A 25873-nucleotide genomic window follows, 5' to 3' on the forward strand; every position below is an offset into this window, starting at 1 on the left:
CATATTGTCACAGTAAATAAAAATACTAAATAGTTATCCTCAATGTATTTTTCAAATTAAATAAATATTTATAATATTGATTCTCTAAAATTATATCATTTTCTTTTATTTCTTTTATATTTAGCTGGGTTCATTGAAAGAATGCATTAGAACTTGAGGAAATTTAATAAAAACTATGTGAGTTACATATTTTTAATCCTGGAGCTTTTTGATAATAATGCTTTGAACGCAGCAGTTTGTTTTTTTTTTCTTCTTCTAATAAACGTTTAACATTTTTATTAGGTACATAGCAACACAGAACAAAATGTCAAACAAACTATATTTTTGTTCAATATCGCGACATTTACACTTTATTGTTATAAAAATATTATTCTTCAGTTGTATTTTGTGGATAAACTGATGTTCATTGCATAGAAAATTAACTGTGAAAATTTTGTGATCAGTGTTTTTAATATATTATGAATTAATATTGCTACAATGAGACGAGGTCATCATGGCATTGGTGGATGGCGGAACGAAAATACAAGGCATTTCAGACCACGAAGCGGCGGGACACCGCATTTTAGACCTTCTGGACCCTATGGCCTGCTAGATGCGCCTAGGTATACAAGTCTGTTGCTTTCGCGTAATTTATTTTTAGTACTTACCCAATTCGCGCCTACATTGCATTTTGTTGTTATTAAAATTATTAAAAATATTTGACATAGTTAAATTTTATTTATTACGTCGGTTTATTTATTTATTATGTCAGTATGACATGAATTAACTATTTTATTATTGATGAATACAATTTTATGTATTGAATATGTTTACAAGGGTAATTGTTATAATTGTTTTAGATTCCCGCCACCCACCCCCAGACCGCTTAGAGCCGTCCCTCCTTTCAATATTCGAATGGGACCATCAAGTAACCGCCATGTATTTGATAATCATGACAGAAACAATTTTAGACTTAATCGTCAAAATAATCAGAGGATTAATCACCAACATGCTCAAAAACCTAACCACATACATCATCAACGTATGAAATCTCATGAAGGCTCCAATCATTCTGCACCTTACCATGAACCAAATGTGTATAATAATGAATCACTAATAAATCAATATATAAATGATATGGGAGATATAGATCACAGACAATATACAGTTAACCAAGAATGTCAAGATACATACAAACCTCATAGAATTTCCCCATGGACGAATCCTCCTAGTGAATTTAAAGGAAACTATAATGATAATAGAAGCCATAATAACAGATCCTATAATAAGCAAGAAAATATTGATGGAAGTAAATTGCCACCATTAGAATATACGGGCCACAGACCACCAGCCTCAGATCATTATGGTGGGAATCCCAGTTCAGATATTGATAATTCAAATACTTTCAGTCGTTCTGTTGATGATACTGTAGACATTATCAGAAAAAGACTAATGAATCGTAATGAATCCATTCAGCAAACTGAGATTCAACCGCTTAACCAGTGTGATGACAACTCCATAACCAGAGATAATGCAAGTAATGATTACCAGAATAAACAAGATCCACCAGCAAAAAGAAGAATACAAAGGCAAAGGTCAACAAATTCAAGAAAATGTGAAAAAATAAAAGATCAAATTGTTCATCAACTTTTTAAAATGGATAAGGATAGAATACACAAACTAATGGATAATCCAAGTTCATCATCAAAATTTGAATATGCCATAAGTAGCTTAATAACAGAGTCACAAAACAGTTTAAATCGCCATCTCAGATCTGTTGCAGAAAAATCTCTGTGTAGTTCCAGTGATTTCATTAATAATGACACTGTGTATGAAGATACCTTTATGAAGCAGATGCAGTGTATATTAGAACCTCAGGACACAATTTTTCTTGAAGATATCAAGCCATTAGTGATGGCAGAATTAAGTAAAGTTCTTCAATTAGATAATTATGATCAGAGATGTGATAATCCAGATGACCAAGGAAATCATTACTCATCTAATATTAATCAAAGTTGTGAACAATATCATGATGATTCATTTACCTACGATGACTTAAATCAAGACTTCCATTATCAGGAAAGGAATAGACAGGCAAGTTTTGATAACTTACAAAATACAGAAGTTAACAAAGATGACAACTATGAATATCATCAAGATAGAGATTATTCATCCAACACTCTATTTGAAAGACGACTTTGCAGAAAAAGCAGTGAGCAAGATCAAAATAAATTATGTATTGAAAAACAAAGGATGTCTAGAAGAAGTATTGATTCTAAAAGATGTGATGAAGATTTTCCAAATAATGATACTACTTTAATAAATCACTCTAGGAGGAGTATTGATAATAAGTCGTGTGATGAAGTACATATAAAAACTGAATCACCTTTCCCAATTTTTGATACAAACACAGAACAACTCTCGGATGATGAAGATCCATTTGCTGAATTAGATCAACAGTATCATGTTGCTGTTGATCCGAACTTTATAGAAACTTATGATGACTTAAGTCCCCAGCAATCAATTAATGCTATAAACTCCTCAGTTGAAAGTAATGAAATACGAACTCCACATAAAATTATAAAAAAGATTGATAGTTCATTGCAAAATATAGCAAATACACCATTAAAACAGCCATCTACTATTAAAAAGGAATTAAAGAGTGAATTTGAGATTAAAAACGAAATTGCTATCTCACCAATTAAAAGTACTGATCCTAATCAAAATATATCAGTATGTAAAGACAATTTAAAACAAGATCAATCTCAACAAAAACATTTGGAAAAGGAACTCGGAAAATCAGAAAACACTGGCACCCTAATTAAATCGTCAACTCCAACAGCAGCACGAAAACGATCATTAGATCAAAAACCTTCTCATCGTAAAGAGAAACGTAAAAAAAGCGATTCCAGTTTACCTGACACTGATAAACAGATCTTAAATAAAAACATAAATGATTGTGCAGCTAAAAAAGTTGAACAATGTAAAGAAGCCAAATCTATTTTTAATTTGTTTTCCTCCAAAGATGAAAACAACAAGGAGTCTAAAAAAGTTGAATGTACAGATAAAAATTATTCTGACAAATATGTAAAAAGGAAGGATGAGCCAAAATCTTCAAAACCTAAACAAAATGAAAGCAAGAAGAGACATCTCTCTAGTTCTTCCAGTCATTCCAGCATTGGCCCAAAACTTAGTACCACTACAACTAGTAATCAAACACCTAAATCTGATTCTAAAAGTAAGTTAAAACACATAGATATGTTTGTAGAACAGCCACGAAAAGTTAGTATACATCAAGCACACAGAAATACAACTATCTTACCACCAAGTGTTTCTGATAAACCTACAGAGGCAAATAAAACGAAGATTATTCCTAATAATAAAATTACAAAATCTGAATCAGCAAAAGGACATGGAATAAAAAAACTGCTCTCAAAAGAGACACAAACATTTGTTAGTAAAGCAAGCACTACTAGGTTTTGTCAAACAGATAGAATAAAAATGATAACAAAAGCAATACAAACTGAGCCTATTACCTTTGAGAAATCTAGGTTTAAATCAATTGATTCTTTTGAAAGAATGAAAGAAATTGATTTAGAAATACAAGTCTTGCTACAAGAAAAGTTCAAGTTATATAACTCATTAGAATCTAAAGATCCGCCACATAACACCATGCAGACATTGGGTATGACTGTGGTTAACATGAGTCCTTTGGAAGAATGCAGAGATACAGATGTAACTGATAATGTTAGTATCTCTGAAGACACTATTGTTGATGATTTCACTAACATACCAGTTGAAGAATTGGAACAAATAGCTTTTGAATCTGTTCACAATGAACAGATTGAAACAATTAAAGTAGCAAAAAGAACTAGACGTCAGAAAATTTTGGATCAAGAAGTTTCAGAGAGTCCTAAAAGATATCCTAAAAAAATAAAAACACCAAACATATCATTGATAGAACAAATTATCACAGATGACAGACCATTAGAAGACATAATATCACTGGATGATTTAGAAAATACACCTCTGAAGACAAGGAAAAAAACATTAAAACAAAAAGCTCGCACTGTTACACCTAAGAAAAAAGTTGCCAAAAAAGTTAAAACCCCAAAACCTGAGTGCAATACTGAAATTTACTTAAAAGAGTGTTCTGTGATTTTAGTAAAGATTGATATTGATAAGTATTTAAATAACCTAAATGAAGAACCTGAGCATAACATAGAGTCAGAGTATCAGGAAGAACCCTTACACATCAATTCCAGTGTTACAAATAATGAAATGGTTGAAGAAAAAGGAGAAAACAGCATCATTGAAGAAGTAGTTATGAATGATATACAGTTCGACATGTTGGATGTATCAGAGGACATAATCATTGGTGATAATTATGAAGTCAAATCAACTGAGGATAAAGATGCAGCAGACAGGATGGATGGCACAATAAGTGAGGAGATAATACTGGATAACAGTCAGTCGTCAATAGAAGAAGCTGTTAATCCCGTTGGAGGTCATGAGGAAAATGAATGCAAGATGTATGATTACTCCACAGACGAAAAGTTGCAGCGTGACTCTGTATTAGTAGCTGGAAACGCGGATGCTATATTAGCAGTAGAGGTAAGTTCTTTATTTTATACATTTGTAATTTGTTGTATAATGGATGAGTGAATACTGAACTGTTATTTGTACAGATGAGTGTGATTGATTCAGCCCATTTCTATTATATTTCTGTATACATTCCAGATCATCTGAAATAACTGGTTGGAAATATGAGCCTGATAGAAGTTTGTACTATTTATACTAAACAACTGATAGACGTACATACTTATTATGTAATATATATATATAGAAAACACCCACAAACAGACATTTAAATGTTTGTATTGTGCGATAACCAACTATTAGAAGGGGTGTATTATTCCGATAGACCATCTAGTTTTTTTATAAGTTATAATGGAATGGCAACCCCGTCTGTCGATATTGCAAACGTATAGCAAATATTTACGCAGGCGGGATTACTATTCCATTTTCGCCTATTAAAAAGATGCCCCTTAAGCCATGAAATTTTGCAGAATAATAACCACCAGGCTCCAGTGAATGATGATAAATGAATATGAAGATAGTTCAGCTGGCCTATCGTGACGAATTCCTCAACAATTAACCAAGACGGTTTCCGGAGGGAATCGTAATGGAGGTCGACCTGATAGGGTATGACAATTATTGCTAGCAATGGGGCTGGTAAATCCCCATTACTAACAATGCCTTTCCCGCAGACTATCGAAGTTTCTTTTATTTTTCAAACCACTGAAGTGGCAAACAAGCATCCGGCCCACTTGATAGTAAGCGGTTACCGTAGCCTATGAACGCCTGCAAAACCTGAGGTATTACGCGCGCGTTGCCAACTCTGAAGAAACCTCTTATCAAAAGTAATTTAATTATATCGGAGCATTTGATATTTTCATTTTTCAGCCTACCTACAGCGGCGGACTAGCGTCACACACACACACATATATGTGTATGTATATGTATAACGTATAGTTAATATTTGGTCAACAGTGCATCGAAAACGACTTTTTGGCGGCTGGACTGGACGGCAATGTCTACCACTTTAGCAGCGACGGGCAACTCATCACGACGTTACGAGGGTCCAATTTAGCAGTCACATGCCTCACCATTGTCAAAGAAAAATATGAAACCATAGTATATACAGGATCTTTAGATTCTAGGATACGCTATTACGATTTGGATGTAAGTAACCAAATTTTACCTTTAAATTCCTTCTCTTCTTTCTCTTTCACACTTCCCGTATATTTAGGATTGTCTCTACTCATCATTTGTTAAAATTGACTATTCTAAGTTGTCATTTGATTGAGGTGAACTCGAATTAATTAATTGGCAATTATTTCTTTTTTACTTACATAAGTAATCTCGAAAACCTTTTCATACAAGCCTTTATATACAAATCTTCTTTGTCTATATTTGATCAAATGACATAATATAAAATTTCCCGTTATACGTATGTATGTATATCGGTAAAAAATAAACATAAGTTTTTTATAAAAAAAAATAATAATAAAACCTTATTTTGTACCTTGTTACTTTCAGACTGGCTTAGAGAAGGGACCAGAGTGTAATGTCCTTAGTCCTATACAGACTATGGATAGAGCGTGGGACACTATATTCGTTGGAACACGGACGGGATTTGTTCTGCAGTTTGAGTGTAAGGTTAGTTCAAAACTTTAAATTATAATAAATAAGTTATTCGTGACTATATATAGCGTGAACATTTACAATATCCACGGTTATAGGATAAATGCAATACATTACGGGAAGGCCATTTCAAAATCTTACCTCACGTCTTACATAAGAGAGCGCAAGCTTTGAACGTGAGCGCGGAGGGTCTACCGTCGTCTTACCAACATAATAAAATTGTAACTAGACCATGTCTGTACCTCGGAGATATAAAAAAAATAGTCCTGTGTGTATCGTGCAAAAATTACTGCACCAAATTTAATTTGATTTTTATAGGTGTATTGAAAAGTCTATTAAATAAGAGGGGTCTTAATAAAACCAATACATACTAAAACAATATTTTTTTGAATTTTTTCTCGTCTGTATGTTTGTTCCATGCACAAACTACTGCACCAAATTTAATTTGGTTTTCATGTGTGTATTCCTGAGGGTCTAACTTAGGATCTGATGTATATTTTATCTAGAAATCGTCTATTTCAATTTCTACGTCTGAAAATCACGCGTACGAGTAAGAATTAGCGGAGAAAAAAGCTAGTATAATAAATAATAAATCTATATCTATACTTATAATAAATCTGTAGAGAGGTCAATTCTGTACATGAAATATATTTCCAAAATAACTATCAAGGGGTGATTAGTGATCGATACTGATACCAAAAATGCGATCAGTAAATTTTTTGTCTGTCTGTCTGTATGTTCGTTATAGAAACAAAAACTACTCGACGGATTTTAACGAAACTTGGTACAATTATTCTTCATACTCCTGGGCAGGTTATAGTATAATTTTCATCACGCTACGATCAATAGGAGCAGAGCAGTCAAGGGGAATGTTGAGAGAACGGGGTAAGTTACTCCATTTTTAAGCTTCCCTCGCGTGTGCAGCCTTAATGGCCACTTTTTAAGATGTAAAAATGTCCACCCGTGCGACGACGAGACGGGCCGCTAGTTTATAAATAAAAATGTATCATTAAAACCGTTGATAAGCGCAAAATTTAAAAAGTCCATATGGCGTTATCTACTAGTCGAACGTAAGTAGACAGGAATAACAGAAAATTAATAATAATAATAAAATAAATATTGTGTAGCTTTTGATAGACTGAGGTCTATAATCAAATCAGCTAATCTATATATACTTGTACATTAAGATAAAGGGATTAATAGTGGTTTGACAGCCCCATTGCTAGCAATACACCCTATCAGGTCGATCTCCACGCGGTTCCCGCTGGAAGTTATCATAGTCAACTGTAGTGGAATTTATAACGATAAGCTAACTGACCTGCTTTCACAGTAACCTATTATCCCTCACTGGTACAGCGCAGCACAGTGCATACCCATAGCGCAGGCGGGGGGAACTATTTCATTATCACCCATTAATATATATATATATATATATATATATATATATATATATATATATATACACATATATATACATATATTATAAAAAAGAAAGATTGTTTGTAATGGATAAACTCAAAAACTACTCAACAGACTTTAAAAATTCTTTCACCTTTAAAAAGCTAAATTTTAAGCGTGTAACATCTTTACTTATATTATAAATGTAAAAGTGAGTTTATTTGTTATATTATAACGCCTTAACGACGTAACCAATTACTACGAAATTTAGTATAGGTACATATCAGGTACATGTCAGGGCTGGGTAGTACTTGCAATTGAAAATAAATAAACAGCAATTATATATATTAAGTTTATATTTATGGTGTTTGTATGTCAATCGCTTCCTAAAATTGTAATTAGTAATTCGTATTCCAAATACTTGACGCTTAAGCATTCTGTAGTTAATATTTGAAATAATTATGGCTCCAAAATACATTTTAACATAAATACATTAACGTTCATTTAGCTATCTTATTAATGAGTGAGATATGTAGAAAACAGCGCTCGACAGGTTTCGTAAACAAAGTATCATATTCGTGGAATTGATTTTTTCTTTTACTGATTAATAGGCTCGGCTGGATTAGCTCTATTTTATTGATATTACCTAATACCTAAGTGTATTTTCTAATTTGTATTTTAAATAAAAATAATGAAAATACTATATTATATATTACAAATTACTTAAATGTATGTTGTACGTATTACGTATTTTAAATACACACGAGATATTTTAAAATTTGTATTTTAATTAAAGCCAAGAATGTACTTGCCCAGTTCTGGTACACGTAATATATGGGATTGAGAAGGATATAGGCTACTTTTTATCTCGGTCAATAAACGTATCCCGATTGCGCAGACGAAGTCGCGGGTAAAAGTAGTAGCTAGTAGGCCCGAATCGCTCGTTCAAAGTAAAATAAACAAAATATAACAAATAATAAATGTAACTGAATTATGGATTCTACATTTCAGAGAAAGTAACCATGATTATAAACAAATGCATTTAAAATTACAACCAATATAAAAAATACAATGTATTGTGATATGAGTCAGATGCATTAATAATTCTTAAAATTAATATGGACTGTTTCCAAGCATAGAGTCACTAACGCCATTGTGAGACTGCTGACCGTGCGTTTGGGTCAGGTTCGCTATTTATTCAGGGCAGTGCAAGCGCATATACCAGCTCACGTAACAGGTGGCACACCTATTGTTTGTTATACTTTTTGCGTCCCACTTCGTACATGTGGATTTCAGAAATAGTTAAACCCATGATACACCACATATTTTGATGTTAGACCTTCAAAACAACACAACTGTGAAATCCGCATCAAATTTGGTGCAGTAGTTTTTGCGTAATACTATAAGAAACATACAGACAGACAAAAATGGTCGTTTTTGCTTCTATTACTGTTATTAAGACCTCTTTATTATCTCTAATGAATAGACACAGTCTAATTAGAATTTTATTATAATAGAAAGAAGCAATATTATTAAGTTTGGTGTTGTAAACGTTGATACAACAATGATCGTTTATTATCAGAATGGCTGTATTCTTATTCGCCACCTTTGTAGTATATATTTCACCTAAAGGAAGAATGTACAAAAGTCATCTGCTTGCGTACCTGTTCCATTCGTGTTTCTACTGTGAAGCAGTTGTGTTTGTATGGCTATGTTTTGGTTTGAAAGGTGTGAGGTACGACGGCAGTAATCACTTACCATCGGGTGAGCCGCATGCTCTTTGCCCACTTTATTATAAAAAAAAAAGTAGCAATGAAATTACAGAGTTCAGAAGCATAACACCTTTGTCCTCAGAAATAGCAACACATGAGGAAGTATCATGAGAGACACATTTGTTATGTCCATGGTACTATTCATGTTTATAGACGACGGTTACCACTTTCCATCAGGTGGGATATCTGCTTGTTTGGCTACATTACATAAACAAAATATTACGCAGTGCTATCTAGTGCTAACAAATTAGAGTTTGTACTATGGGTACTAAACTGATATAAATGCAGAAAACACTGTGACCAATATAAACAAACGTTATCCTGAATAATAATGTATTATTATATATTATAAATGTATACTATGTTCAATGAATGTAAAAACCTTTTTTTATTCTGGCTATTTCTTTGTTTTATGTCCGTAAAACAGACATCAATTACGTCACTTAACGCCTTCACGGGAAACGATTTAATTATTAATGTAGCATTTAATTATAAATGTGAATAGGAACACTGAAATATCAGAACTTGATTACTTTTTGTTTTAAAAATTCCAAAACATTGTAAAAGGAGTGATTTTCAAAATAGGATTTAAAAATTAATTTTATTCTGGATAATTGCTTAATATGTATAGATAGCATATTGTAGTTTTATTATCACCTATCTATAAAATGTTATAATTTGTGTTACAGAACAACATGTTAATACCAGTGAGCACGGTGAAGTTCTCCGAACAGTCGATTCTCGCGTTAAGAGCAATGAAAGAAGGCCCCAGGAAGGTGCTGTTAGTGGCGGCCCGCTCTGAAGATGTCACAATCAAAGATGCCCAAACAGGCCTTCTGCTGCGTACTCTAGTCGGACCCAAGATGACCGTGTACACCCTGCTTTACGAAGATGGAAAGGTGTACTGCGGAACGAGCAGTCATCAGATCCATGTTTTTGATTATGCTGTTAGTATTTAAAATATTTCTACTATTACTATTATAACACTATTCTATCTTATACATAAAAATTATAAGCTTTCAGTAACAAGGAAATAATGTAATTATAAAAATTTATTCCGAAATACACTATAACTCATCAATAACTTAACTAACCTTAGCTTATTTCTAAAGTGAAAAAAGTGTTGTCCTTCTCTCTCCTACTTGCTGTGCCCAACAGGGTCCATAATTGAAATGTCATCTACAAATTATATTATGGAATGCAATAAGAAATAAATAAATAAATAAACTGTAGAATTGCGACGTCAGATATATATGATCTGTAAACCTATGATAAACCTATTATATAATAGCAAAAAGTTATATTTATAAAGCAACTATATCAAACTAATAATGCGAAAACGTCAAATAGCGGTCCTATAAAGTCATAATGGCTACTTGCGGCTTACTTACTTACTTTTACGGCATTTTAACCTTAAAATGAGTGGCATCAAATTAATATATTATTTTACAAATCCAATTTATTATTTTTTTATCATCTGAAATATGAATCAGTTACAAATCTGATAATAATTATGAAGAATTATATTAATATAATATGATATGCACACACATCCTAAAGACGTATTTAATCAACATTGTATTTGCTTTACCTGGCCTATATCTATTAATATGATTTATGTATATATTCTTGTTTTCATTAAAATAGCAATTATTATATTTTTTATTATTGAAAAAAATATCTAATTGTCTATTCATCAAGATTTTTATTAAAATCCAATAATATTTTTGACAGCTGTCTATGGTCTGTAGTACTCGACAAGTTTGCAACATAATAACGTAAATCTTGCGATAATAGGTTTATCGGGTTTTAGGTCTTAGTTATTAAGGGTATATCGTATTTATGAATAATGCTTCTATCATATACATTCAATAATGATATTTGACATTTGAGCTCTCATGCAAACAAACATAGTATTAGGCGAGCCCCCGCGAGATGGCTCATGATGAATGATGGTGTCGGCAGAGCGGGTCACACACAAGCGTTCACGAGGGCGGCAAGGGCGCGGTGTGCTTGCGCGCGGCGGGCGGGCTGGTGTTCGCGGGCTGCTACGACGGCTGCGTATACGTGTACCGCGACGGCCAGCCGCGGCCGCTGGCGCAGCTGCGCGGGCCCGGCCTCATGTTGCTCTCACTTGCCATACTGGGCACCAAGGTACGTCCAGTTTCTTTTTTCTAGTTCAGGGGTTCCTAAACAATTTATGATCACGGAACACCCACCAATAACCTTTTATTTTATGGAACCCTATATCAAACGATTACAAATCAAAAACATATTGTAAACAACAATAATTTAAATAAAAACAAAAGTTTATATTTTTTTTAAATATAACACTTTATAGTTTCCTTAAATTTTTAATGTGAAGAATGAAATTGTTTCACGGTATTAAAAATTTCGCAGAACCTTGATGATTTTTTACTGAACCTCTAGGTTACATGGAACTCAGTTTAATAATCGCTGTTCTAGTTTACAATGCTCGGCACTAAAATACCCACATTATTATTTAATATCTTTTTAGCCAACTTGCAATCATTCGAAGCAACTGTAAGCAGTTGCTTTGTGAGTTATATCATGATTTGTACACATAACCTTCCAATTAGGATTCATTGATTATTAGGTACTGATTATTCATTTAAATTCTTCTAAATTTAATTAAAAAAGCATGCATCATTTGCTCTATATTTTTAGTCGCCTATTTTTAAGTTATTAGCCAAACATTGTACTAGTTGGTTAGGATTTATTTATTATCTTTTACAACATCACATTATTTTCTATAAAAACATGACTTATAACGGTAACCACACCACCCTGAACGAATAATGGGCCATCTAAAATTAAAACTAAGAGCTTGTGTATTAAACAACTTATAAAATCACATACATTTTTTTATAAATACATACATTATTACAGGATTTATACCATAAACATATTGTCATAGTCGTAGAATACTGACGGATCTGACAAATATTAAATATATATATCTGTCAATATTCTACGACTATGACGATATATATACTAAACCTTGCAGGAGAGAAAATAATAATTAACACATTTTGCAATGAGCAAATTTATATGCATGTATATGCTGTAAAAGTACAAAACATGTGTCAGATCGAAATACAATACGTACTCAATTTTCAACTTTTCATACTGATTTCCTTTTTTTAGCACTCTTGATCTTTTATAAATAATTTAATAGATGCTAATGATATATGTTAGTATTCATTGCAAAAAATATTTATTTAGTTGTTTATTCTACGCATTCGGTCTTATCGCTTAAATAATCTCTTCCAAACAACCTTTGAGAAGAGGAGAAAAGAAAAAATGATTTGATGCAAGAAATGTTGCATTTACTGTTGCCATTGTAGTTAAACGTAACATTCGACGTGCTCACATTTCACTTAGCATATCCAACGTGGCGGTCATTTCGTTGTCTTTTTTTTACGCAACTTAGAATGGCAAACAAGCTGACGGCCTATCTGATAGAAAGTGGTAACCGTCGCCTATAGACATGAGCAATACCATAGACATAACAGAATATACTGTTTCGCCCATAATACCTCCATGCGTTGCCATTCCTGAAGACTTAAGTGTTATTCCTCTGTACCCTGTAAATTCACTGCCATATCCCACCTTTCTAACAAAAACACAGCCTTGCAAACACAACTTCTTCATGGTTGAAACACACCTATCACTGTAGTCGGGAATTTAAAATAACTTAATAATATGTTTATTGCTACAAAGTTACATAGATTGAAGGAAACAAAAAATGTATAATTATATCAAATAGACAGTGGCGCAAAAGGGATCCTCTCGGAATTATGCTGTAAGTGACAATTACAGAGCTCTAATTTTCACATGATTCCTATAATGATTTACAAAGACTGTGGTTAAAAAAGTTATCTCTTTTCATTTAAGAGTTTCCTCTTGTTGGTGCAACTAATTCATGCATCTTCCTCCAGCCAAAAACTTATAAATTTATTTAAATATTATATAAACTTTTTACCAACACATTAAATAATAAAAATATAATGGCTATAGGTATGCATATCAGCATACTACACAAAAAAAAGTTATTAAATTTATATATAATATGTTGTGTACCTAATTAAAAATAAATAAATAAACGAAAAAAAAGATAAAAGTGAGTAGTACCTAATATGTGTACTCATAGGAAGGATAAAGATCGAGTTATCAGTAATGAATAAAACTGACACAAAAAGTTTATGGTATCTGTCAATTCCTAAGAATAAGGAATTACAATATTTGGTCAATTTGAACTTACCAACTTTGTGATTTCTAAGTCAACATAATATTCCACTGAGAGCTCTCTTTGTATAATAAACAACATTTATTTAATTTAGTAAATCTAATGTTAATTCTTTTTTTGTTGTTACAGATAATTGCTGGATACAAAGACAGAAATTTGTACATATGGAAAATTCCACTCAGTATCCTGCAAGAAATGATTTTGTAAATGTCTATACATGTTTTGTAGATTAAATCTCACCATATTATATTTAGTTGTATTTACTAATAATATAAACCCACTAATTTTCTAGTTTCTATTATGTACATAATTAAATAAAATATTTTAGTTGGTTTTACACTTCATTATTTTACTATTTGCCTCAACTTAGCCTGATATCTTAGCTCAGTTCAGAAATTATGTAACATCTTGTTACTAGTAACTAGGTAATATAATACCTAGTGACAAATCACCTAGTGAATCACCTTCACGTGAACTTTCAACTATGAAATAAGAAGGTATAAGCTATTCTCTTTCTCGTCTGCGTATACGAACTATTTTATAGAAGAAAGTATCCATAGGCACTTTCCCATACAAAACATTTCTACATATTACGGTATCCTGCAGCCGCAGAAATGAATTAGAAAAGCCCTAAATATACAATTCAGACCAGACGAGAGACAGTCCATAATAATACATATGAGTGCAATCCTTAGTTAATTTTCTAGTCTGACAAAAGTGAGTATCGTATCTATAGATGCAAATTTTTGAAATCCGTGGAAAAATAGATTAAGAGGAGTACCTTTCTATGCATGAAGAATTTAAAAATTTGTTTACACAAATCATTATACGATTATTTTTTTTCTTCAATGGTTATCGGTTTTTATTTTTACGACCATTTCTGCCAGCGTCATGTTAAGAGACTCGTAACTCGAAAATTATTATTTTTATGTAAGTAATATCCAAATCATCATAACAAACAATTACATATTGACTTATAGCGTATTTATGTATATTCAAACTACAGCTGTTCAATTTAAACTAAATATACACCATTCCCGCCATTTGGTACCATTGTCATAAATAAAGTTATTCGCGGTTCTTCTCATTACCATGTTATAAAGTACATCAATTTAGATCATAGATCCAATAAAACATATTTACGTACATATATAATCTAAAACTTCCAAGAATATTAGATTTAATCTGTGGATTCAATTATGAAACAGAACAAACCAGAGTAGCCAGGGACATATTTCACATATTTTTGATAAAAAAAATAACTTTTATTCATTTTAAATGCTTATTGGACTTTCCACGGAAAAGGGTCTAAATAATAGAAACTAAAGGATATTGACACTCCTCACAAAGTAGTTGCAAAATAAAACGTAAAAAATGGTGCAATAAATATTTTGTTTAGTGAACGCATCACATTTCTGCCAGGTGGCACTCCTGTCGTGAGTTTTGACAGAACTACGTCAGTCGTCATTGTGGGTGTTTCGGTCGGCGGCCATTATTCTACGTATAATTATAATTTAGCTGTTTAGTACTAAACGAAACAAAGACATTAACTATTTTCAATATATTCTTTAAATTTATAGTTTTGGAAAAGTTGCAATTATAGTACAAATATGAATCCTGAATAGTAAGTATCTCCTGTTTGCGTGGTGATTTTTAAGTACAAGGAACTATATCCATTCTTTTTTGCACGTTCATTGTCCTAGAATAAGATTTCAATTTTAATCTTTAACTAGATTTTCTATTTAATGTTACGGAAAATGTTTAATAATGAATTAATATAAAGTAACACGGGTGACTCATGTTTGCATGGTACTAACGAAACAGTGGGAGCGACGTGAAAACGTAATCGTATGAACTACGATTGACGCGTTACTGTACCGTGATTGTATCACAGATGTTGCTTACGCTTCCTACATCACAAACTATAAACATAATAAAGAAAGGACTTGCAACTTACGCTCTACGTCTTTGTTTATAGTGATACGCCTACTTCCACTGATTTATCTGTAATTTATAATTTACTCGTGTTAATTTTTTTATTGTTGTCTTTGTAATACTTCACCAACACACTTTAATTGTCTTCTTTTGATACTTCCAGCGACTACTTGTTTAAACTGCTCCTGATTGGCGACTCTGGTGTTGGCAAATCATGTCTACTGCTCAGATTCGCCGACGACACTTACACGGAGAGCTATATAAGTACCATTGGTGTGGACTTTAAAATTAGGACTGTAGAATTAGATGGCAAGACAATAAAATTACAAATATGGGACACAGCAGGCCAGGAGCGGTTTAGAACAATCACTTCATCATATTACAGAGGAGCACATGGAATTATCATTGTTTATGATTGCACAGACCAGGTTAGTCTAGATATATGTTTTGTGTATTACAGCATGGTGCAACTGTGGCCTGTACAACATGCAAAATATTATTCTGTTGTTATGTATTAAAAAGCAAATTACTTCTAAGAAACTGTATTGAAATATAAATAATCTTAATTATTTAGGGAAAACTTTTTTATACCATAAAGGTGGCAAACAAGCATATAACCGTCTGATGGTAAACTGTTACTGCAGCCTATTAACACCTACAACACTAGGAGTTGTCACATGCACTTTGCTGACCCTGAAGAAAGTTTAATACACCCTTTTTAAAGAACTCCATATTATAGTCTCTAGGGAAAACCTTGACAGTGAGCTCATCCTTTTGTTCAATTAAATTCTTTTAATTAATATACAATTTTTTGAGATATACAAATACTCATGTCTATATGTAATAGTTACTACATTCCATCATATGAGCTATTCAAAGTCATACAAACAAAAATACTGTAACTTCACAAATAACATATCTAATTACAAATCTAATTTATGCAATAAACATTTTAATCACTTGTTAATTTATATGTAAACTTTCTTTTAGTATGCAGTAGAATCTGGGTTATTTGTTGTTTAATATAAAATGTGTAGATTGAAAGATACAAGCTTCTTCATTAAATTTTTATAGCCATTTGCTGTTAAAAAAAAGCAGCAGGCACATTTTTTTATCTATTCATCTAATACTTCTCTAGCTATTCTTGTGTGCATGGTAATTAATAATAATAATATCATAATTAAACATTTCATAACATTGTAAACACATTTTTTTTGTGATTGGTAAATTACTGCATGGGCAGCTAGATAATGTGGTTGTACATATAATATATAATAATATAATAATAATATAAGCCTTTATTCAGACATTTTTTTTTTAAAAGATTGTACATATAAGAAGTGAAATAAAAGTACAGATATAAAAGGTTTTGTACAATCTTTATGAAATGAATATTTATTTGCCAAAAACACTTTTACATAGATGATTAATTCTACAAATTACACATTAGGCATGCACACCTGTATCGTGTAATTAAAAAATGAAAGTCATTTTTGAAATATCTTTCAATATTTATCAATTTATGTTGGTTGGTTTTATTGACAGCAAGTACATGAACTTCCTGTTATAATTATAGTCACAAAACAGTATTTATTATCTTGATGTATTATTGTACAAATGTACAAAGTAAATTTATATACTATTTCCTAATCAAAATACATTAGACAATGTACATTGATGAGAGTTTATTGTTTGATAAGAAATATTAAATTAGAATAGTTCATTGTCTATGATGCCATGACAAACAATCAAGTGAATAAGAGGGAAAAGCCTCCCTCATGTTGGCAACTCTAGCATTGCTAATGTCCTCGAGCTATAGCAATTTCCTATCTATCATAGGTAAAAATATGTTTGTTTGCTATGGCAAAAACTATGAACAAAAGAAGACTCAAAAGTTCATGGAATTTTTTTTATCTTAATTAACTTATAGAATGTATATAAAAGAGTACTCGATGGGTATTTCAACCTCTGCCTTAAATCATAATTATCGTAAATACAAAGTTGATTAGTTGCCAAAATATAAGTCACAGTTTGTAAACAAAGAATATAGCAGAGAATTAGTAACCTAGTTTTCTTGTATTTAAGCATTATGTTAACATTAATATTAACCTTGTATGTTATCATTTAATATGAAATAACTATCTTAGAGTATACAAAATAAAATTCTGAATTATAAGTTCATATTATAAGTATATATACTCATATAAAGTAAATATATATACTCACAGGCAGTTTGGAAGAGTACATGTAAAACTGTAGATGTACTATCAAAGACAGCCATACATGCCCATTTAACAAAAATCTCCTTTAAATGTGTTCACTATGGCTGATCCTGCCTCTTTGTTTCCTTGATCAATAAAGAGACTTTTTTTGTTTGGAAATCATTTAAGCTATATAAATTTAAACTACATTTCACTACATGTTATCAGTTGCAACTTGTATGGACTGTGGCTTGAACAGAGATCGCTTGAATGTTTCTTCTTAGGAATCGGTGACTGGGTAATGGCAGGTAACCTGCTCTAAAATGTCCTTTTAATATTGCCAAATGTTTCATTCCCTTATTTTAATAAGTATACAGATTGTTTGAAAGCATGTTAAAAAAAAAAAAAACAATATAAAAGAATCCATTAACACCATATAGCAAAATATATTTTGTATTTTTAACTTTACCATGCATTATTTTCACCCATTCTTGATCGATTATGCTGATTCTTTTTGCAAACAATAAGATTTGCTGTATTAATATCTATTAACAATTAATATATATAATCTATTAATCTTTTAACAGAAAATAGAATTTCTTATAGAAAAATATATCACAAGTCTTTTTTTGTTTGCAAATAACTTGAGACCGATTCTATATAGAATATTTTTATCGCATAAATTATAAAATCAGAGCAAATTCAATAATGTTTCTTGTATTCGATTTTCAACATTTTTTTTTTATGTAAATAAGTATCAGTTCATTTTTTTAAATGAGTTTATTTACAATGTATCCTGGTCACTCAAAGTTGCAGGTAAAAATTAATAGTCTATAAAAACATTACAGAACTAAGACCTTTCGAGAATAAACAAAAAATCCTTTGTTAATTTATACTCGAGTGCTATTTGTGGACAAAATCGGACAAAAATAGGGGTAGACTTGATAACTGCATGAAAAAAATAACCTTAGTATAAGAAACCATGGTTGTACCTGTTGGATACCTAAATAGATCTTTTTTCAAGCTGCAGTCCGTGCTAGTTGCAACTGACATGTGGTCAACTGTAGCAAAGTTTTAAAGTCATAAAGCTTAATGACTTTCAAACAAAAAAATCTTACCCTATTAGTTAAGGCAGTGTTTTTCAAAGTGTTGGTCGCGGACCCTAGGTAATTCCCAAGCCTCTACAATGGGGTTTTGGAAGAACGCGAAGCCATAAAAAAAAAAACAACAATTATGCAAAGTAATCAATGTCTATTTTAGGTATTTTATTATGTATTATTTGTACATTGTATTATAAATAACAATGTATAGATTTACAGATGTAGTGTAGGGGATCGCAAAAATTTTTTACATACTAGGGGGGGTCACGCCATAAAAAGCTACTTGGAAATTAATTTGAATTAGGCCTATCATTGTCATTACCGTACATTCTTTATGATTGCTTTTGTATATACGTGTCTAATGTATGTCATGATGAATGTTCAACAGTAATGAGGTAAATATTCCAAAGAAACGGAAATGACAGATAATACAGGCAAACATACATATTAGAACAGGAAATATGACTATATCCAAATTGTAATTCAGATATAGGTAATCTGTACCGACGTAATAATATCAAGATAAATGTTTCGAGTTTTGCTGTGTATATACACTAGTGCATTGTTTCTACGTCTATCTGCATTTTAAATACTACGTTTATACGTGGGACAATTACTTAAGTTAGACGTTTAGCCGTTAAATCGTCAAGAAGTAACAAACAAACTCACTTTCACATTTATAATATTAATACACTCGACTCGTGTTCATATGCATCACGTGTATATTTGCGTACATTTAATTATGTAAATCCTTGCAACATGTCGTCACTTGTCATACAATGTTTTTCAATAATAATTAATTACGTCAAGATCAGAGCGTCATGAGTCAGCACTGCTTCGATAAAATGTTTTTTCTTTTTTCCATATTGCAGACAATTTATTCTCTGTTAGCCTCAATTCCCTTATTACTCATTGTGTAGATATTCTATTGTCATAAGTGTGAATCCCTAAGTTAGATAACTTTTTATCTTTCCCTGCAAAATATTACACTTTATTATTCATATAAAAACCTTTTTCAAATCTATTTTAACTATTACAGTGTTTTGTCTTTTTTTTTTTCAAATTGGAAATTTATTTGTTTTACACTTTATTGCAACAAGTAAAAAAATAATAAATAGAGTACTTAAATATAAATGAGAAGTGATACAAAAGGCGGCCTTATCGATATATATAATATAAGCGAGATTGCTTGATTTCCAGACGACCTTTGGGTAGAGGACATTGAGAAAAAGACAAAAGGTGGCGTTCTATTATATATATATATATATATACTATCATATACAAACATTTAAAGTAAAAAATCTCAAATATATACATAAACATACACATATTTCATTTAGTGTAAAAGTAAAAGACAAAACCCTTGAATGTCAAAAATAGGTTTATGGGAGATTGTCATTGTTGTAAAATCTTTATTGTGCATAATTTATATTAGACACATAAAAAAGCTTTAATATACAATGGTGGGCTTATCCCATAGAGGGATCTTTTACAGTCAACCTTTTAGAAGCTGAAAGAAAACTATAGAATGTCCGAGGTTACTGTGCAGCTAAAGAGATTTGTTTTTATGTATATGAGGGTAAGACAATAACGGACGAACTATGTATTCAGTTATATTGTACTCAAATTATATGTAATAATGTATCAATTAAAAGTAAAACTAAAAACGCAGGAAGAATTTATTTTCCGGAAGTCTATATCACTGGTTATTTGATTAGAATTATTTTGTTTAATTCCGTTACCATTAGTATGTGTGATTGCATAACACAACAAATAATAATATAACACCTATTTCAGTGAAATGTCATGTCCTTTTCTAACGCGCTAATTTTCTAGTTTGAAACAAAGTGACAAAACTATTACTAGCTAAAATAGATTTGTAGGAAGTTTTAGTTTTCATTAATAAGGTGGTCACTATTTAAGTTAGAGAATGACATTGGCTATTTTTTTTTATCTTGATCAAATAATACTATCTAGTGGCACAGACAAAGTTGCATATATAATCATCGATATAAACAAAAATGATGGTGTCAATTATCACCATTTTTAATAGAAACATCCGTTTATACAGCTCCATTAATATCATGGTCAAAGTCGCAGGTATGAACTAGTAAAAATATAAATTGTTTTATAATTTCCAGGACTCGTTCAGCAACGTGAAGCAGTGGCTGGAGGAGATCGACCGCTACGCGTGCGATAACGTGAACAAGTTGCTCGTTGGCAACAAGTGCGACCTCACCACCAAGAAAGTGGTCGACTACACAACGGCTAACGTAAGCATGCACCGTCCATTACGAGAACGCAATATAGCATCGCGTTTTTTTTTTTATACAACTTAGAATGGCAAACAAGCTGACGGCCCACCCGATGGAAAGTGATAACCGTCGCCTATAGACATGAGCAGCACCATGGACATAACGGAGTATACTGTTTTGCCCATGATACCCCCCATGCGTATGCCATTCCTGAGGACTCAGGTGTTATTCCTCTGTATCCAGTAAATTGACTGCCATATCCCACCCTTCAAACCGAAACACAGCTATGCAAACAAAATGCTCTACGGTTGAAATACGAATGGGACAGAGGTACCCAAGCAATCGACTTTTGTACAAAGTCTCCCTCTGGCGTGAGAGGCTAATATGGGCGTCACAGTGTATGAGTATGCCATATATTCTTAATCATTATCATAACAGCCTTTAACAGAGACCACTGCTGAACATAAAAACGTAACTCTCCTCTTTTGGGGTTTCGCCAGTAATAGCCACGCTTGGCAGGCATATTGGCAACCGCAGTTAAGCTTTGTAGATGTTTTAAGAGGGATGCTGCTGCTTATCCCTCGACCTCCCTTATTCACCTCTTACTACACCCACGGGAAAGGAAGGGGTGGTTATTCTGTAAATAAATATGTGAAAGACGAGCCCGGTATGTGCAAAAAGCAGCCAGCTTTCTAACATACTGTTACCTAAATATAAAACTGCATTGTAAATTAATAATAATTAAATAATTATCTTTTATTAAGTGTTTTAGTATTGAAATTTAATATTTTTCTTCAGAAAATATATTGTGCCATCTGTAATAATATGACATGTCCAATTTTTAATACTTATGAGAGGATATAAATTGTGTGTTTTAGTGATGTTCAAAATTAACCTTTTTATATATTGACAATTGTAGTTTTTTTTATAAAAAACTACCGGCTCGAAGGACCACTAAATTATGTTTGTAAAATATGCTGGTTCTTGTTTTGTATATATCATTTATTAATTATATTAGTTGTAAAATAAAATTGTCGTCTGTTGACTTGATGTATAGTATATATTTTGTTCTTTTTCAATTGTTTATAAATATTATTTTTTATAAAAAAACTATAATTATCAAAATATATAAAAAGGTTAATTTCGAACAAGTGATGTAATGCTGGCAGTTTGATTGTGTATTTAATAATACGGTAGATACTCCATGACATTTATTTTTTAAATAGATGATAATGAAATGGTAACCCCACTGTCGGTATACGTTGGTGGGACATCAGTGAGGGTTGATAGGTGCGAATGGAAGCAGATCAGTTAGCCCGTCGTGACGAATTCAACAAGAAATAACCACGATAGTTTCCAGGGGGAACCGTGTGAAGGTTGAGTTGATAGGGCATATTTCTAGCAATGGGGCTATTGGACCCCCGTTACTAAGAATCCCTTTCCCCTCACTCAATAGCATTACAACGCACAACTTATAGGGGAGGAAAGGGATTGTTAATAATGGGGTCTAATTGACCTATGGCTAGCAATACACCCTATCAGGTCGACCTCTATGCGGTTCCCGCTGGAAACCGTCGTGGTTAATTCTAGTGGAATTCGTCACGATGGGCTAACTAATCTGCTTTTTCATCCTCACCTGTCATCCCTCACTGGTACCCCGCCAGCGTATTCCGATAGCGCAGGCAGGGTGACCATTCCATTATCACCGATTAAAAAAAACGCATAGCTTATAATGTCGGGTCTAGAAGTAAAGCAACAAAATTAATTAAAATTGCAGCAATATGCCGAGCAGCTGGGCATACCGTTCCTGGAGACGTCGGCGAAGAACTCGACGAACGTGGAGCAGGCGTTCATGACGATGGCGGCGGAGATCAAGGCGCGCGTGGGCCCGCCGTCGGCCGGCGCCGCGCCCGCCGGCGCCTCCGTGCGGATCGACCCCGGCCGCCCCATCGACACCGGCAAGTCCTCGTGCTGCTGAACTGCTCGCCGCGCCGCGCCGCGTCACGGTACGTACACTGATACACGCTCATCGACCGGGGGGAGGGGATTGCTGGTATTGGGGACTGTCAGCCCCATTGCTAGCAATATACCCTGTCAGATCAACCTCCCCGCGGTACCATTTATTACCAGATCTAATACCAGAGGGAGACTTTGTACAAAAGTCGATTGCTTGGGTACCTCTGTCCTATTCGTGTTTCAACCGTGAAGCAGTTGTGTTTACACGGCTGTGTTTCGGTTTGAAGGGTGGGATATGGCGTGAATTTACAGGGTACAGAGGAATAACACCTGAGTCCTCAGAAATGGCAACGCATAGTGGGTATCATGGGCGAAACAGTATACTCTATTATGTCCATGGTACTGCTCATGTCTATAGGCGACGGTTACCACTTTCCAACAGGTGGGCCGTCAGCTTATTTGCCATTCTAAGTTGTATAAAAAAAAAATACCACCTCCTCATATTTATCCTGCTGAATTCTAAGTATATTTATTACGATAGGCAAAATGACATGCCTTTTCATTCTCCCCTATCATCTCTCACTGGTGTCCAGCGTATACCATTAACGCAAGCGAGTTTACCGTTCCATCTATTAAAAAAACCAGAGAAATGATAGGTGAGAATGATAAGACAGGTCAGATAACGTAATGAATACATCTGAAATTCAGCACGATGGTTTCCAGGAGGAACCATGGGCAGGTCGGTCTGTCAGGGTATATGGCTAGCAATCGGACTGGTAGTCTGCATAACTAACAATCCCTGCCTCCTCAACAAGGGGTGCTATTTGAGAATGAATTCAAGTTGTGACTAATTCACCAGGATTAAACACAATGGCTAGCAACTTCTTACGTGAAAGTTGCTACCTGATGTAATAGTAGCAATAAAGCTACTATTTCCCATTTCCAACAATGTTACTTTTTTTTAATATAAATACTTTAAAACTAGACACTTCCCGAATATTTTTTTTTTCTATATTATACATATATATGCAATTGTATTGTTTTTTAATATATACTTACTATTTACACGAATAATTACAGGCCGGCGGCATCACGCAAGCGAGGTGGGAATCCGCCGCGCCCTCAACAAAAACGCAATTACCACAAAATGTTTCAAAATGCATCTTTATGATTATAAAAAGTAAATAGTACGGACGGGGCCGACGCCTCGTCCCATCGCTCGTAAGCTAACTTCTATTAAGTTGCTACAGTCCGTAAACTTTGTTGGATCGAGGTGAAAAAGATGGGTGTATGTTTATACATGTTTATATATAATGAATATCGTAGGTTAATTTTGTGCTGTTTCTATAAAGCGTTAGCAAGTTCGACCTTATGGGCAGCATAGTTAATTGTATGAGAGGTAAATTCACACGTGTTTTGTATCGTATAGCGACTCTGGGACGAGCCTTGTAATCGTACTCGTTGGAGTTCTTATAGCTAACTATAGTTGAAACGCTCGCACACTACAATGTACTGAATTATATATTTATATATATATCGGATTTTATACTCTGTGTACGTAATTAAATTTGTTTTAAGGCCCTCTTTCTCGTCGTAACGACGGAATCTGATTTATCACTAAGACATTACAAAAACTTTAATAGTAATGCTAAAGTTGTATGCAGTGTATTGTATAGTATGTATAGAACATTCTAACACTCAGTGGTCATAAAAGTCGTAAGGAACCAATTTTTTTTTTTTTTAATAAAAAACCATATTTCCGTACACTGTGCATATAATTTTATCATAACTACTCAATAAATTTTGTGATGTCTATCATAAATTTAGAGTAATGAAAAATAATTGATAGGTGAATAATACAACGTCGTAAATTATAATAAGGGCCTCTTAACGTTAGAATATTAAGTAACGTAATAATAATTGTTATAGAAATTTAATAAATGTATAATTTTACGCACACAGAGTATAATATAGCGAATGACTCTCAATGAAATGCTTGTGACGCTGTGAGATTATAAACAATGCACTATAGAAATACTGCGACGCGTTCTACTGGCACGTTGGACCTAAGTAGAGTAAACTTTACAACCAGTGTTCTATCTAGAAGGTGAAAACCGCTGTCTATTAGGATTTATGGGACTAGTAACATAAAATACATAACTGACTTCAAAATAACACCTAATTCAGTAAAATATACAGGATTGTGAGTCTTTAATTTCCCTCCAAAAAGGTTTCTAATGTCTTTTCTTACTTATATTGATACCATTTTTGGTATACTAATACATTTCGGTCCGATATTGTATATGATCTAGAAATTGCATATATCTCTGAAATGATGGTACCACAGTACTGTATTTAATAAATTTATATTTCTCGATGGCTACCATTTTCTTTCTACGTAATTTGGAATGGAAATTTGATGGACTATCTGTTAAAATGTGGTTACCGTCGCCTATGGACTTGAACAGCATTATGCCCATTATATCTCTGTTGTGTTACTATTTCTAAAGGCTGTATTTGGCGCCCTTACTATGTAATTTCATTGCCATATTCCAATTTCAAACCGATACATAATTAGCACAGCTGCTTGATGGCAGAATAACGTATCAGGACATAGGTTTTAGTACAATTTTTTTTTGTAATATTTTCTAGATTGATTGCTGGCTGAAGCTTATACTCTATCTATAGGTACTCTGTGATACAGATATAGAGTAGTGTGCCAACGTTCACATTAATATAGAATTTACCGTTCTCAAAGATATCCGTTCCATCTCGTAGGCTATTATTTTATTCCAGCTTG

The 25873-nt window shown here is 32.8% G+C and overlaps 2 protein-coding genes across 2 annotated transcripts; both read left to right on the forward strand.

Annotated features, from left to right (window-relative positions):
- Positions 1-275: 275 nt before the first annotated feature.
- LOC113519681 (uncharacterized) lies at positions 276-13965 on the forward strand. Its single transcript, XM_026904845.3, has 7 exons — positions 276-602; positions 840-4593; positions 5533-5724; positions 6082-6201; positions 10046-10303; positions 11322-11510; positions 13756-13965. Exons 1-7 carry the CDS (start codon positions 478-480, stop codon positions 13831-13833), a joined length of 4716 nt encoding a protein of 1571 aa, XP_026760646.2. The 5' UTR covers positions 276-477; the 3' UTR covers positions 13834-13965.
- Positions 13966-15066: 1101 nt separating this feature from the next.
- On the forward strand, positions 15067-24811 carry LOC113519863 (ras-related protein Rab-1A). The gene is made up of 5 exons (XM_052900378.1): positions 15067-15250; positions 15725-15989; positions 21004-21135; positions 22895-23123; positions 24154-24811. Exons 1-4 carry the CDS (start codon positions 15237-15239, stop codon positions 23093-23095), a joined length of 612 nt encoding a protein of 203 aa, XP_052756338.1. The 5' UTR covers positions 15067-15236; the 3' UTR covers positions 23096-23123; positions 24154-24811.
- The last annotated feature ends 1062 nt before the right edge of the window (positions 24812-25873 follow it).

The sequence above is a fragment of the Galleria mellonella genome, unplaced genomic scaffold (assembly GCF_026898425.1).
Source record: "Galleria mellonella isolate WM207_F2 unplaced genomic scaffold, CSIRO_AGI_GalMel_v1 utg65, whole genome shotgun sequence".
In the NCBI taxonomy this organism is placed as follows: domain Eukaryota; kingdom Metazoa; phylum Arthropoda; class Insecta; order Lepidoptera; family Pyralidae; genus Galleria; species Galleria mellonella.